Source organism: Oncorhynchus keta, chromosome 34 (genome assembly GCF_023373465.1).
Source record: "Oncorhynchus keta strain PuntledgeMale-10-30-2019 chromosome 34, Oket_V2, whole genome shotgun sequence".
NCBI classification, from domain to species: domain Eukaryota; kingdom Metazoa; phylum Chordata; class Actinopteri; order Salmoniformes; family Salmonidae; genus Oncorhynchus; species Oncorhynchus keta.
Genome location: NC_068454.1, coordinates 48,091,876 through 48,104,991, shown reverse-complemented (window position 1 = coordinate 48,104,991; position 13,116 = coordinate 48,091,876). Strand labels below are relative to the sequence as shown.

Below are 13,116 nucleotides of genomic sequence, written 5' to 3'. Positions count from 1 at the left end.
GTTCGACCGCATAGTGAAGGAAAAGCAGCCAACAAGTGCTCAGCATATGTGGGAACTCCTTCAAGACTGTTGGAAAAGCATTCCAGGTGAAGCTGGTTGAGAGAATGCCAAGTGTGCAAAGCTGTCATCAAGGCAAAGGGTGGTTACTTTGAAGAATCTCAAATATATTTCGATTTTTCTAACACTTTTTTGGTTACTACATGATTCCATATGTGGCATTTGTTAGTTGAAAATAAAGAACAACCCTTGAATGAGTAGGTGTGTCCAAACATTTGACTGGTACTCTGAGGAACATAACATTTTAACATGTTTTTTCCATCTTCATAACATTGCAAAAATCTGAAAATGTTTGTCAAAAATTATGCAGAAAAACTAATCCATGCTTTTGTCACGTCTAGATGAGACTATTGAAATGCTCTACTTTCCGGGCAACCCGGATAAAATAAACTTCAGTTAGTGCTAAACACTGCTGCTAAAATCTTGACTAGAACCCCCCCCAAAAAAATAGTTTTTTACTCCAGTGCTAGCCTCTACACGGGTTTCCTGTTAAGGCTTGGGCTGGTTTCAAGGTTTTACTGCTAACCAACAAAGCATTACATCGGCTTACTCCTACAATGGTCTGCGTATCCATGTAAGAGACTCAGACTCGGTCTTGCCCTTTAGGTCTTTATTGAAGACTCATGTGACTCACTACCTGGATTCGGTCTTACATAGCAAAACTTGAATTTGTGTTTCTTGCATTGGATTAAAGTATAGACTCAGAGCTACAAAATGGTATATCATACACTGCATTTGAGGAACAATGTGAAAGTAATTCTGCTTTGAAAGTTGTTCAACCCTTAATCTCACTTTTGAGAAAAACGCATTTGAATGTTTTGGTATCTAGTGAAGAGCTCTTTTGTTTACACCCATTCAGCATTGTTCACACCATCTTAAGCTTTAGCCCCACCCATCTCAGAGCGCTCTCTGACCGCACACTTGAGGCTCTGGCCAATGATTTAGTTACCTCGGGATAACATGAAAACCGTCTAACCAGCTCTGCTGGCAACAATTTCATTACTCTTTTTTTGCAGACGTTTAATGACACAGCCATATTCAACGGTTGTTGTACACACATCACGTAACGTTAGCTAACGAGCCGGCCAGCTAACGTTATCTAGTTAAACAACAAATGAACAGTGCCAACAATGCCACAGTCCTGGGAGCTAACCAACCAGGTTCAATGTTAGCTAGCTAACATTTGGCTCTAACTAAAAAAGCAACCGGCTCTTGGAAACAAATAACGTCAGCTCGGGAGCTGTTAACTAGCTAGCTAACAGTACACTTTAGCTTAAGACATATAGCTAGCTAGGGAAACAATGAACCTAGCTAGGTAAACAACATTTAAGACCACACACGGCACGTTAGCTAATGAGCCAGCTAGCAAACGTTAGCTAGTTAAACAACAATGAACAAAGTGGCAACAATGCCAAAATGATGGGAGCTAACCAACCAGGTTCAATGTTAGCTAGCTTACATTAGGCTCCAACTAGAAAAGCAAACGGCTCTGGGAAATGAATAAGGTCAGCTTGGGAGCCAGCCAGCTAACGTTAGCTAGCGAACAGTACAATTTAGCTTGAAATGAAACCACTCTGTCAAAATTAGAAACGTGAAATATCTGAAAATGTCTTACTAGTGCTCTTCCATGCTATCCCTAGGAGGGGTGCATCACTTGAGTGGGTTGGGTCACTGACGTGATCTTCCTGCCTGGGTTGGCGTCTCCCTCGAGTTCGCTCCGTGGGGGAGACCTTCAAGGGTTACTTCAAGGGTTACACTCAGCCTTGTCTCAGGGCAGTAAGTTGGTGGTTTGAAGATATCCATCCAGATATCCACACTGTCACCACTGATACATCCACTATAATTGAGAATTTCAATAAGCATTTTTCTACGGCTGGCTATGCTTTCCACCTGGCTACTCCTACCCCGGTCAACAGCACTGCACCCCCCACAGCAACTCGCCCAAGCCTTCCCCATTTCTCCTTCACCTAAATCGAGTCAGCTGATGTTCTGAAAGAGCTGCAAAATCTGGACCCCTACAAATCAGCCGGGCTAAACGATCTGGACCCTTTCTTTCTAAAGAATTATCTGCCCAAATTGTTGCCACCCCTATTACTAGCCTGTTCAACCTCTCTTTTGTGTCGTCTGAGATTCCCAAAGATTGGAAAGCAGCTGTGGTGATCCCCCTCTTCAAAGGGGGGGACATTATTGACCCAAACTGCTACAGACCTATATCTATCCTACCCTGCCTTTCTAAGGTCTTCGAAAGAAAAGTCAACAAACAGATTACCGACCATTTCGAATCTTACCATATCTTCTCTGCTATGCAATCTGGTTTCAGAGCTGGTCATGGGTGCAACTCAGCCACGCTCAAGGATATCTCAAGGATATCTAAACAATATCTTAACCGACATAGATAAGAAACATTACTGTGCAGCCGTATTCATTGATCTGGCCAAGGCTTTCGACTCTGTCAATCACCACATCCTCATCGGCAGACTCAACAGCCTTGGTTTCTCACAAGATTGCCTCGCCTGGTTCACCAACTATTTCTCTGATAGAGTTCAGTGTGTCAAATCGGAGGGTCTGCTGTCCGGACCTCTGGCAGTCTCTATGGGTGTGCCACAGGGTTCAATTCATGGACCGACTCTTCTCTGTATACATCAATGATGTAGCTCTTGCTGCTGGTGAGTCTCTGATCCACCTCTACGCAGACGACACCATTCTGTATACTTCTGGCCCTTCTTTGGACACTGTGTTAACAACCCTCCAGGCAAGCTTCAATGCCATACAACTCTCCTTCCGTGGCCTCCTATCGCTCTTAAATACAAGTAAAACTAAATGCATGCTCTTCAACCGATCGCTGCCTGCACCTGCCCGCCTGTCCAACATCACTACTCTGGACGGCTCTAACTTAGAATACGTGGACAACTACAAATACCTAGGTGTCTGGTTAGACTGTAAACTCTCCTTCCAGACTCACATCAAACATCTCCAATCCAAAGTTAAATCTAGAATTGGCTTCCTATTTCGCAACAAAGCATCCTTCACTCATGCTGCCAAACATACCTTTGTAAAACTGACCATCCTACCAATCCTCGACTTTGGCGATGTCATTTACAAAATAGCCTCCAATACCCTACTAATTGGATGCAGTCTATCACAGTGCAATCTGTTTTGCCACCAAAGCCCCATATACTACCCACCATTGCGACCTGTACGCTCTCGTTGGCTGGCCCTCGCTTCATACTCGTCGCCAAACCCACTGGCTCCATGTCATCTACAAGACCCTGCTAGGTAAAGTCCCCCCTTATCTCAGCTCGCTGGTCACCATAGCATCACCCACCTGTAGCACGCGCTCCAGCAGGTATATCTCTCTGGTCACCCCCAAAACCAATTCTTTCTTTGGCCGCCTCTCCTTCCAGTTCTCTGCTGCCAATGACTGGAACGAACTACAAAGATCTCTGAAACTGGAAACACTTATCTCCCTCACTAGCTTTAAGCACCAACTGTCAGAGCAGCTGTACATAGCCCACCTATAATTTAGCCCAAACAACTACCTCTTTCCCTACTGTATTTATTTTATTTATTTAGCTCCTTTGCACCCCATTATTTTTATTTCTACTTTGCACATTCTTCCACTGCAAATCTACCATTCCGGTGTTTTACTTGCTATATTGTATTTACTTTGCCACCACGGCCTTTTTTTTGCCTTTACCTCCCTTATCTCACCTCATTTGCTCACATCATATACAGACTTGTTTATACTGTATTATTGACTGTATGTTTGTTTTACTCCATGTGTAACTCTGTGTCGTTGTATGTGTCGAACTGCTTTGCTTTATCTTGGCCAGGTCGCAATTTTAAATGAGAACTTGTTCTCAACTTGCCTACCTGGTTAAATAAAGGTGAAGAGAAAAAAAAAATATATATATATATATATATATCGTGCCTGGTGTCTCCCGAACCCCTCCTGTCTCAGCCTCCAGTATATATGCTGCAATAGTTTATGTCCGGGGGGCAAGTGTCAGCCGGTTATATCTGGAGTATTTCTCCCGTCTTATCCGGTGTCCTGTGTGAATTTAAAGACGCTCCCTCTAATTCACTATTCTCTCCCGGAGGACCTGAGCTCTGGGACCATACCTCTGGACTACTTGGCCTGATGACTCCTTGCTGTCCCCAGTCCACCAGGTCGTAGTGCTGCTCCAGTTTCAACTGTTCTGCCTGTAGCAATGGAACTACGACCTGTTCACCGGACGTGCTACCTTGTCCCAGACCTGCTGTTTTCAACTCTCTCGCTCTGCTGTTTCGAACGCTGAATGCTCGGCTATGAAAAGCCAACTGCAAACACTGATTATTATTATTTGACCCTACTGGTCATCTATGAACATCTTGACCATGTACTGTTATAATCTCCAACCGGCACAGCCAGAAGAGGACTGGCCACCCCTCTCTGGTTCCTCTCTAGTCTCCGGCCTTTCTAGGTAGTTTTTCCTAGCCACCGTGCTTCTACATCTGCATTGCTTGCTGTTTGGGGATTTAGGCTGGGTTTCTGTATAGTACTGACATTGACTGATGTAAAAAATAGCATTTATAAATACAATTGATTGATACTGTTTATTTTTATTAACAAATATTTAACCCCTTTTTCACAGGCACAAAACTACCTTCATACTTCCATTAATTGTTTTAAACCGGTATCGGTTTTTCTAATCTGAAATTATACTTGTGTAGCATTGTTTATTAGCTGGTTAGCTTGCTCTCTGTTACTGATGAATAATGACAAACCTCCTGGCATTGACAACTTAGATGAAAAGCTAGTGAGGAGGGTAGCTGGCTGTAGCCACTCCTATCTGTCATATCTAATCTGAGCCCAGAGGAAAGTATTCATCCTCAAGCCTGGAGGGAAGTTAAAGTAATTCTGCTATCCAAAAGTGGTAAAGCAGCCTTTACTGGTTCTAAAAGCAGACCTATCAGCTTGCTGCCAGCTCTTAGCAAACTTTTGGAAAAAATGGCGTTTGACCAAATACAATGCTATTTTTCTGTAAACAAATAACAGACTTTCAGCATTCTTATAGAAAAGGGCACTCAACATGCACTGCACTGCCACAAATGAATGATGATTGGTTGAAAGAAATTGACATAAGTTTGCAGGAGCTGTACTGTTAAATTGCAGTGCAGCCATTGATATTATTGACCATAACCATAATTGTCTTTAATGGAAGCTTTTTTAAATGTCAAACATGTAAAGCATGGTGTACCAGAGGACAGATCTCAAGCCCTCTACCATTTTCTATTTTTACCAATGACCTGCCACTGGCATTAACCAAAGCATGTGTGTCCATGTATACTGATGATTCAAACATATACGCATCAGCAACCACAGCGAATGAAGTCACTGAAACCCTTAAAAGAGTTGGTCTGTTTTGGAATGGGTGGCCAATAATAAACTGGTCCTGAACATCTCTAAAACTAAGAGCATTTTATTTGATACAAATCATCACCTAAGTTCTACTGCTCAGCTGATCCAGGTAATGAATGGTGTGGCTGTTGAAGTTAAGGAGATTAATGTGACCAACCAGCTCAATCTTACAGTACCAGTCAAAAGTTTGGACACAACTACTAATTCAAGGGTTTTTCTTTATTTGACTATTTTCTACATTGTATAATTATAGAAGACATCAAAACTATGAAATAAGAATCAAGTAGTAACCAAAAAAGTAACCACAAATATGAATATAGTTTAGATTCTTCAAAGTAGCAAAGCTGTCATCAAGGCAAAGGGTGGCTACTTTGAAGAATCTCAAACATAAAATATATTTTGATTTGTTTATCACTTTCTTGGTTACTACATGATTGTGTGATGTCTTCACTATTGTTCTACAATGTGTAGAAAATAGTTTTAAAAAAATAAGAATAACCCTGGAATGAGTAGGTGTAACTTTTGACTGGTACTGTATGTAGCAAAAATTGAAATTGTGTTTTTTTTTACACTGGATTAAAGTAGAGACTCAGAGCTACAAAAAGGTATGTCACGCAGTTGAGGAACAATGGAAAAGTAATTCCGCTTTGAAAGTTGATGAACTTGAAACCTTACTTTTGAGAAAATAGCCCTTGAATGTTTTGGTACATACTGTAGAGCTCTTCTTTTTCCACACCAATTCAGCATCGTTCACACCCCCTTAATAGATTTAGCCCCACCCATCCTTTAAGGATTCGCATGAAGCTAGGTACTTAACCAAACATTTCAAGACTAAACGCTGGTTTATTCTACGGGTGTGTTCTTAAATGAATCTGGAGTGCCAGAGTGTGCTCTGGGCGTTCGTAAACTCAGAGCATTGTCAGATTTGCCATTGGTAAATTCAGAGTGTTTTGCTCTCGGAGCGTTCAGAGCGCACACTGGACGCTCATGACGAAAAGTAGGGTTAATCCGTGCGTTCTGAACTAACAGCAGCAGTCGAGCACTCAAACAAACTGGATAACGTTGGCTAGCTTGCTAGCTACTTCTAGACACAAATGAAAGAACATCTTACTCACCCTCGCAAAATGTAGCTAGCTAGACTCTCTTACCCGTATACATGGATGGACGCTTCTCCCTCTCTGTCACAGATACCATGGTTGTCCTTAGTTTGAAAATGTATATACCACCTGTCTCCGGATTACAACAGCCTTTTGTGTGTTCCCTTTTTGACTCCGTCTGCAAATTTGCAATAAAATGCAAGCATTTTCTCTATCTCCTTAGCTATCATATTCGAATTCCATCGATTTCAAAACTTGGTGCTTCAGAAAGTAGAGAACAACACTTATGCAGTTCTACTACGTGATATATATATATGTTTTTAAAGCTGCATTAGAAAGGATTACCTAAGCATGCTACATGGCAGACCAATCTAAACTCATCTCTCGGCATGTCCAGCCAACTCATTATCTCAGCAAATCATGGCTAGCGGGAAGGATGACTTTTTCCATGGCTAAACCAACTAGGCTCATAATTTAACAATTGTATTCATATTTACAGGTGGAAAACAAGTTTGTTATTAAGGCACATGAAAGTTCACGTGTTCCAGAAGGCAGTTTTGCCAAAAAACACATTTATAAAAAAATGTATAAAAAGTTCCTTTGAAGTAGTGATGCAAGACATACGCCTCGTTTCCTGAAACAGGTCACAAATTACTTGCCATTACCTTGGATTGTAAACTGTCAACGTCAAAACATATAGATGAAACGGTTGTAAAGATGGAGAGGTATGTCCGTAATAAAGAGATGCTCTGCTTTTTTTACACCACACTCCAAGAAGGAAGATCTGCAGGTTCTAGTTTTGTCTTATCTTGATCATTGTCTAGTTGTGTAGTCGAGTGTTGCAACAAAAGACCTAGTTGAGCTGCAGGGGGCCAAAAGAGGCATGTCTTGCTCTTCATTGTAATCAGAGGGCTGATATAAATACTATGCATACTAACACTTTTTATAAGAAACATTAATGTGTTGAAAATTCCAAATGTCTCGGCTATATATGGACCGATTTATAAGAAAAAAAGACCCAATAGTGATGTTTATGGGACATCTAGGAGTGCCAACAAAGAAGATTGTCAAAGGTAATGAATGTTTTATATTTTATTTGTGCGTTTTGTGTAGCGCCGACTATGCTAATTATTTTGTTTACGTCCCCTGCGGGTCTTTTGGGGTGTTACATGCTATCAGATAATAGCTTCTCATGCTTTCGCCGAAAAGCATTTTAAAAATCTGACTTGTTGGCTGGATTCACAACGAGTGTAGCTTTAATTCAGTACCCTGCATGTGTATTTTAATGAACGTTTGAGTTTTAACGAGTGCTATTAGCATTTAGCGTAGCGCATTTGCATTTCCAGATGTCTAGATGGGACGCCTGCGTGTCGGGTAGGAGTAAGAGGTTGAATTCAGGATGTAACAACAAAATGTGGAAAAAGTCAAGTGGTGTGAATACTTTCTAAAGGCACAGACTAGCTAAATTAGCTATGTTATGAACAACTCATCTGCTGTCAATAGCAGAATATGACTTGAGAACAATTGTAATGAGTCCCAAGACAGTCCCTGATTAGCAAGGATTAGTCTGTTTAATTTAATTGCGTATTAAAAATACAATTTGATATCAATCTTCAGGGTTTTCTCGAGCTTCCTACAAAAATGCTACTGAGGTAGCAACAGCAACCAAGGGGATGGGGCTTAGCGGAGGGTACATTCCTTTAACTATTTTTATTGAAAGACCTTTATGACCTATGGCTATTTGATATGTGGCCAGAAGACACTCCTCAAAACAAAGTCTTCCTCTTGTGATCAAACACCACTGAGGAAGAGATCAAAGAGGAAGCAGGAAGTGAGTAATAGGGTGTTTCCGGGGAACCTACCTGAATGGTGGAAGCCGCAGCTAACCTGCACAGCTCTCATCTCGCAGTCGAAGCGCACCGCCCCCGGGGGATAAGTGGTGATCTTACTGGCGTCCTTTTCCCCTCGCTCACTGTTCCCGTCTGCAAAGGCAAACAGGCCATCAGTCAGGTAGACAGAGGGAAGGAGAGAGCAGGGAGGAGAGAGAGGGTGGGTGGGGATTAAGAAAGATGAAGAACTCTGTTGGTAGCTTCAGAGATGGGTGTCTCGATAGGAACAGTAGTAGCCCTGGAGCAAGAAAGAGAGGGAAGCTTGCAGGAGCAAGTGATTCTGAGAAAAAAGGGAGAAAAGGAAGGACAATGGTCATGCAAAAAGAAGGTAGAAATAAGGTAAAAGCTCTCAAAACCTCACAGAGCAGGTCCTCTCTTTGTGGGAGGACAATTGGTGGGGGGTTTGTTTCAACTTCAACTTCAATGTGAAGTATCACTTGCAGGTGCGTTTGACTCCTAACTACACAGCAACAGGATCCAGAGCTTAGTGCTGAACAGTGTTTCTCAACCCCATGTTATACCAAGGACTGACATGTTATGGTCTTCCTCTTTTTATACTGAACAAAAATATAACATATAACAATTTAAAAGATTTTACTGAGTTACAGTTCTTATAAAGAAGTCAGTCAATTGAAATTAATTAATTGGGCACTAATCTATGAATTTCACATGAATGGAAATGTAGATATGCATCTTTTGGTCAGACATATAAAAATAAAAAAGCAGGGTTGTGGATTAGAAAACCAGTCAGTATCTGGTGTGACATCCATTTTCCTCATGTACTGCGACACATTAAGATTTAATGTCACATTCACAAGTACAGTGAAATGCCATTCTTGCAAATTCAAAATCCAACAATGCAATAATCAATAACAATTTATTACTAGATACAAATCTTGAGAAATAAGAATAGAAAATATGAAATACAAAGTACATAAGTAAGCATACTATATACAGGAAATATTTAAAAAGTCAGTTCCAATACCATATATACAGGTTCAGGGATACTGGAGTGATGGAGGTAAATATGTGTAGGGGTAAGGGGATAAGGCAACAGCGTATAAGTTAGCAGAGTAGCAGTAGCTTGTATGCGAGTGGGTGAGAGGCAGTATAAAATAGTGTACATATTATGTGCGAGTGAGAAAATGGAGTGTTTGTGTGTTGGAGTGACAGTGTTTGTGAGTGTGTCAGAACCTGTGAGTGTGCATAGAGACAGTGCAAAGATTGAAATAAAAAGGTAAATGACAGACAGAAGGTTAACTCCGATAGTCTGTGTATCTACTTGATTAGCTATTTATTGGTCATATTTCTTGAAGCTGTTCAAGAGACTGTTGGTGTCAGGATTGATGCATTGGTACCTCTTGCCATGCAGCTGCAGAGAAAATAGTCTATGGCTTGGGTGGCTGGAGCCTGAATTCTTCAGGCCTTCTTTTCACACTGCCTGATATAAAGGTCATGGATGGCAGGGAGCCCGGCCCCAGTGATATACTGGGCAGTCCACATAACCCTCTGTAGTGCCATGCGATCAAAGCAATTACCAAGCAGTGATGCAGCCAGTCAATATGCTCTCAATGGCACAGCGGTAGAACCTTTTGAGGATTTGAGGGCCAACGCCAAACTGTTTCAACCTTCTGAAGGGGAAGAGGCACGGTCACCCCTTCATCACTACTGTGCGTGTGTTTAGACCATTTTAAGTATTTAGTGATTTGAACACCGAGGAACATGAAGCTTTCTAGCTGCTCCACTGCCGCCCGTTGATGTGGATGAGGGCGTGCTTGTCCCCAAGTTTCCTGTAGTCCACGATCAGCTCCTTGGTATTGCTGACATTGAGGTGTTGTTTCTCTGGCATCACACTGCCAGGTCACTGACCTCCTCCCTGTAGGATGACTCAGTCACCAATGACCAGGCCTACCACCGTCGTGTCGTCAGCGAACTTGATAATGGCGTTGGAGTCGTGCGTGGCCACACAGTCCTGGGTGAACAGCACAGGAGGGGACTAAGCACACAACCCTGTGGGATCCCTGTGTTAAGTGTTAGGGTGGCAGAGGTGAGGTTGCCTACCCTCACCACCTGGGGTTGGCCAGAGCCCTGCAAAGGAGGAGCGCTGCCAGAGCCCTGCAAAATAACCTCCAGCAGGCCACAAATGTGCATGTGTCTGCTCAAACGGTCAGAAATAGACTCCATGAGGGTAGTATGAGGGCCCGACGTCCACAGGTGGGGGTTGTGCTTACAGCCCAACACCGTGCAGGACGTTTGGCATTTGCCAGAGAACACCAAAATTGGCAAATTCGCCACTGGTGCCCTGTGCTCTTCACAGATGAAAGCAGGTTCACACTGAGCACATGTGACAGACGTGACAGTCTGGAGACGCCGTGGAGAACGTTCTGCTGCCTGCAACATCCCCCAGCATGACCGGTTTGGCGGTGGGTCAGTCATGGTGTGGGGTGGCATTTCTTTGGGGGGCCGCACAGCCCTCCATGTGCTCGCCAGAGGTAGTCTGACTGCCATTAGGTACAGAGATGAGTTCCTCAGACCCCTTGTGCACAAAATTTGAGAGAAAAACGCTTATGTATGGAACATTTGTGGGATATTTTATTTCAGCTCATAAAACATGGGACCAACAGTCAACATGTTAATATTATTCATATTTTTGTTCAGTATTTAAATTAACAAATGAACTAACTGCTGGATTAGTCAGCATATACCTCACAGACATACGCATGTCCATGGTCCAGGGTTCAGTAGATGGAAACTATAAGTAACATTTTCCTTTCGCCTCAAGAGGGGTGCGAATTCGGGTACACGATCACACCCTCTCCCCTTGATGCATTACCTTTATAATAGCATTATATCCTATATTTAACTAAGTGACATGCTATAGAAAATCCATCGTCCCTCAGTCTTTTCTATTCAGTGTCAATACCTACACTCTCAACCTCACAAACATCAACTGTGGGGTGGAAGAGGGAAAAATCCTAGTATATAACAATCCTAATGGGTTAACCAGTGTGACATACTCATCTCAATTAAGAATAGACTCTTTCACATCTTCCATCTGCACTTTCCTCTAAAACGTAGTTTATTGCTTCCAAATATAACCACAGGGCACCGACATAATCTATTTATACCGATTAGTGACTATCCATGGAGGATATTTCAAATGCACCCTGTTCAGATATAAACAACTTAATTATTTCATTTATGGCTATAAATACTCTATTGAAAGTCTATGCTGATGTCTGGGATGACGTGAAATAAGCGTAATTGGTGTCAGAAGTCGATCTGTCACATCTTCTATCTGATCTACCTATCCCATAATTGTTGAGGCGCTATGACAACACCTACTGTTTCACCTGCATCTAATTCTGGTGTCAGACGACGGCCACTGAAAGAAAAATCTACTCTCCTGCTTAGAGATTGTTGTTCAATCGAGTTAAACATATTGATTTTTCTTTAACAAAAGTACTGTGTTGCCGTCCTGTGTAACAATCATGCTGTTTAGCTTCTTGATATGTCACAACTGTCAGGTGGATGGACTAAAGTGCCGAATAAGAAGAACAATTAATGTAATAGACACCCAATTGTTTCCTTTTCTCTCTCCCCCCCGGTTCACACTTTGTATTGATACTAATGCACCAAAGAAAGAGGAAACCTATTTAGAAGGGTCTTTGCTGAAAGAGGCTATCTGCAATTCAAACACTTGCAAATCAGTCATCGTTTAGGGAAACAGCTGGGTGATGGGGCTGGAGAAACATTACCACTCAAATTCATAGGTCAGAGCTATGGATGAAAGGACTGGCTGTAAAAATTATAGTTTTAACCATGTTTTTAACCATGCTATATAGTGTTTGTTTACAATTGCATTATTTACAAACAAAGGAGTAAAACATTGCTTATATTTTGGGTTCTGATGGGGTTACACAAAGTATGAGGCATTTATAAGTTATATTTTTAAAGTATCATGAAGTACAAAAAATGTAGTAATGACTGTCACAATTACAATTGACAATTTAATGGCATTTGAAAAATCAACAATTCAACATGTTGTTAATTGCTTTGACGAAGGTCTATCTTGCATTTGTTCGTCATTATTTTGTTTGTTCAGTGCATTCAGAAAGTATTCAGAACCCTTGACTTTTTCCACATTCATTCTAAAATGGATGAAGTTTTATCCCTCCCCTCATCAATCTACACACAATACCCAATAAGTTTTTTTACAAACGTTTGCAAATTTATTAAAAATGTAAAACTGAAATACCAAATTTAGATAAGTATTCAGCCACTTTACTATGTACTTTGTTGAAGCACCTTTGGCAACGATTACAGCCTGGAGTCCTCTTGGGTAATGCTTCAAGCTTGGCATACCTGTATTTGGAGCGTTTCTCCTATTCTTCTCTGAAGATCCATTCAAGTTCTGTAGGTTGGATGGGGTGAATCGCTACACAGCTATTTACAGGTCTTTCGAGAGATGTTCGATCAGGTTCAAGACCGGACTTTGGCTGGGCCACTTAGGATGCTTAGGGTCATTGACTGGGGCAAAGGCAGGTTTTCATCAAGGATCTCTCTGTACTTCTCTCCATTCATCTTCAGGCCAAATAGTGTAATCTTGATTTCATCAGACCAGAGAATCTTGTTTCTCATGATCAGAGTCCTTTAGGTGCATTTTGGCAAA

At 41.7% G+C, this 13,116-nt stretch overlaps 1 protein-coding gene across 23 annotated transcripts in view; it reads right to left on the bottom strand.

The window, feature by feature from the left end:
• The window catches only part of LOC118367218 (E3 ubiquitin-protein ligase MYCBP2-like), a 307,475-nt gene that overhangs the window by 189,107 nt on the left and 105,252 nt on the right, over nt 1-13,116 (bottom strand). For all 23 annotated transcript variants that reach the window (XM_035750395.2, XM_035750391.2, XM_035750396.2 and 20 more), the window contains one exon: nt 8,418-8,537. In XM_035750395.2, the coding sequence (XP_035606288.1) occupies nt 8,418-8,537 (120 nt within the window). The remainder of the gene's footprint in view (nt 1-8,417; nt 8,538-13,116) is intronic.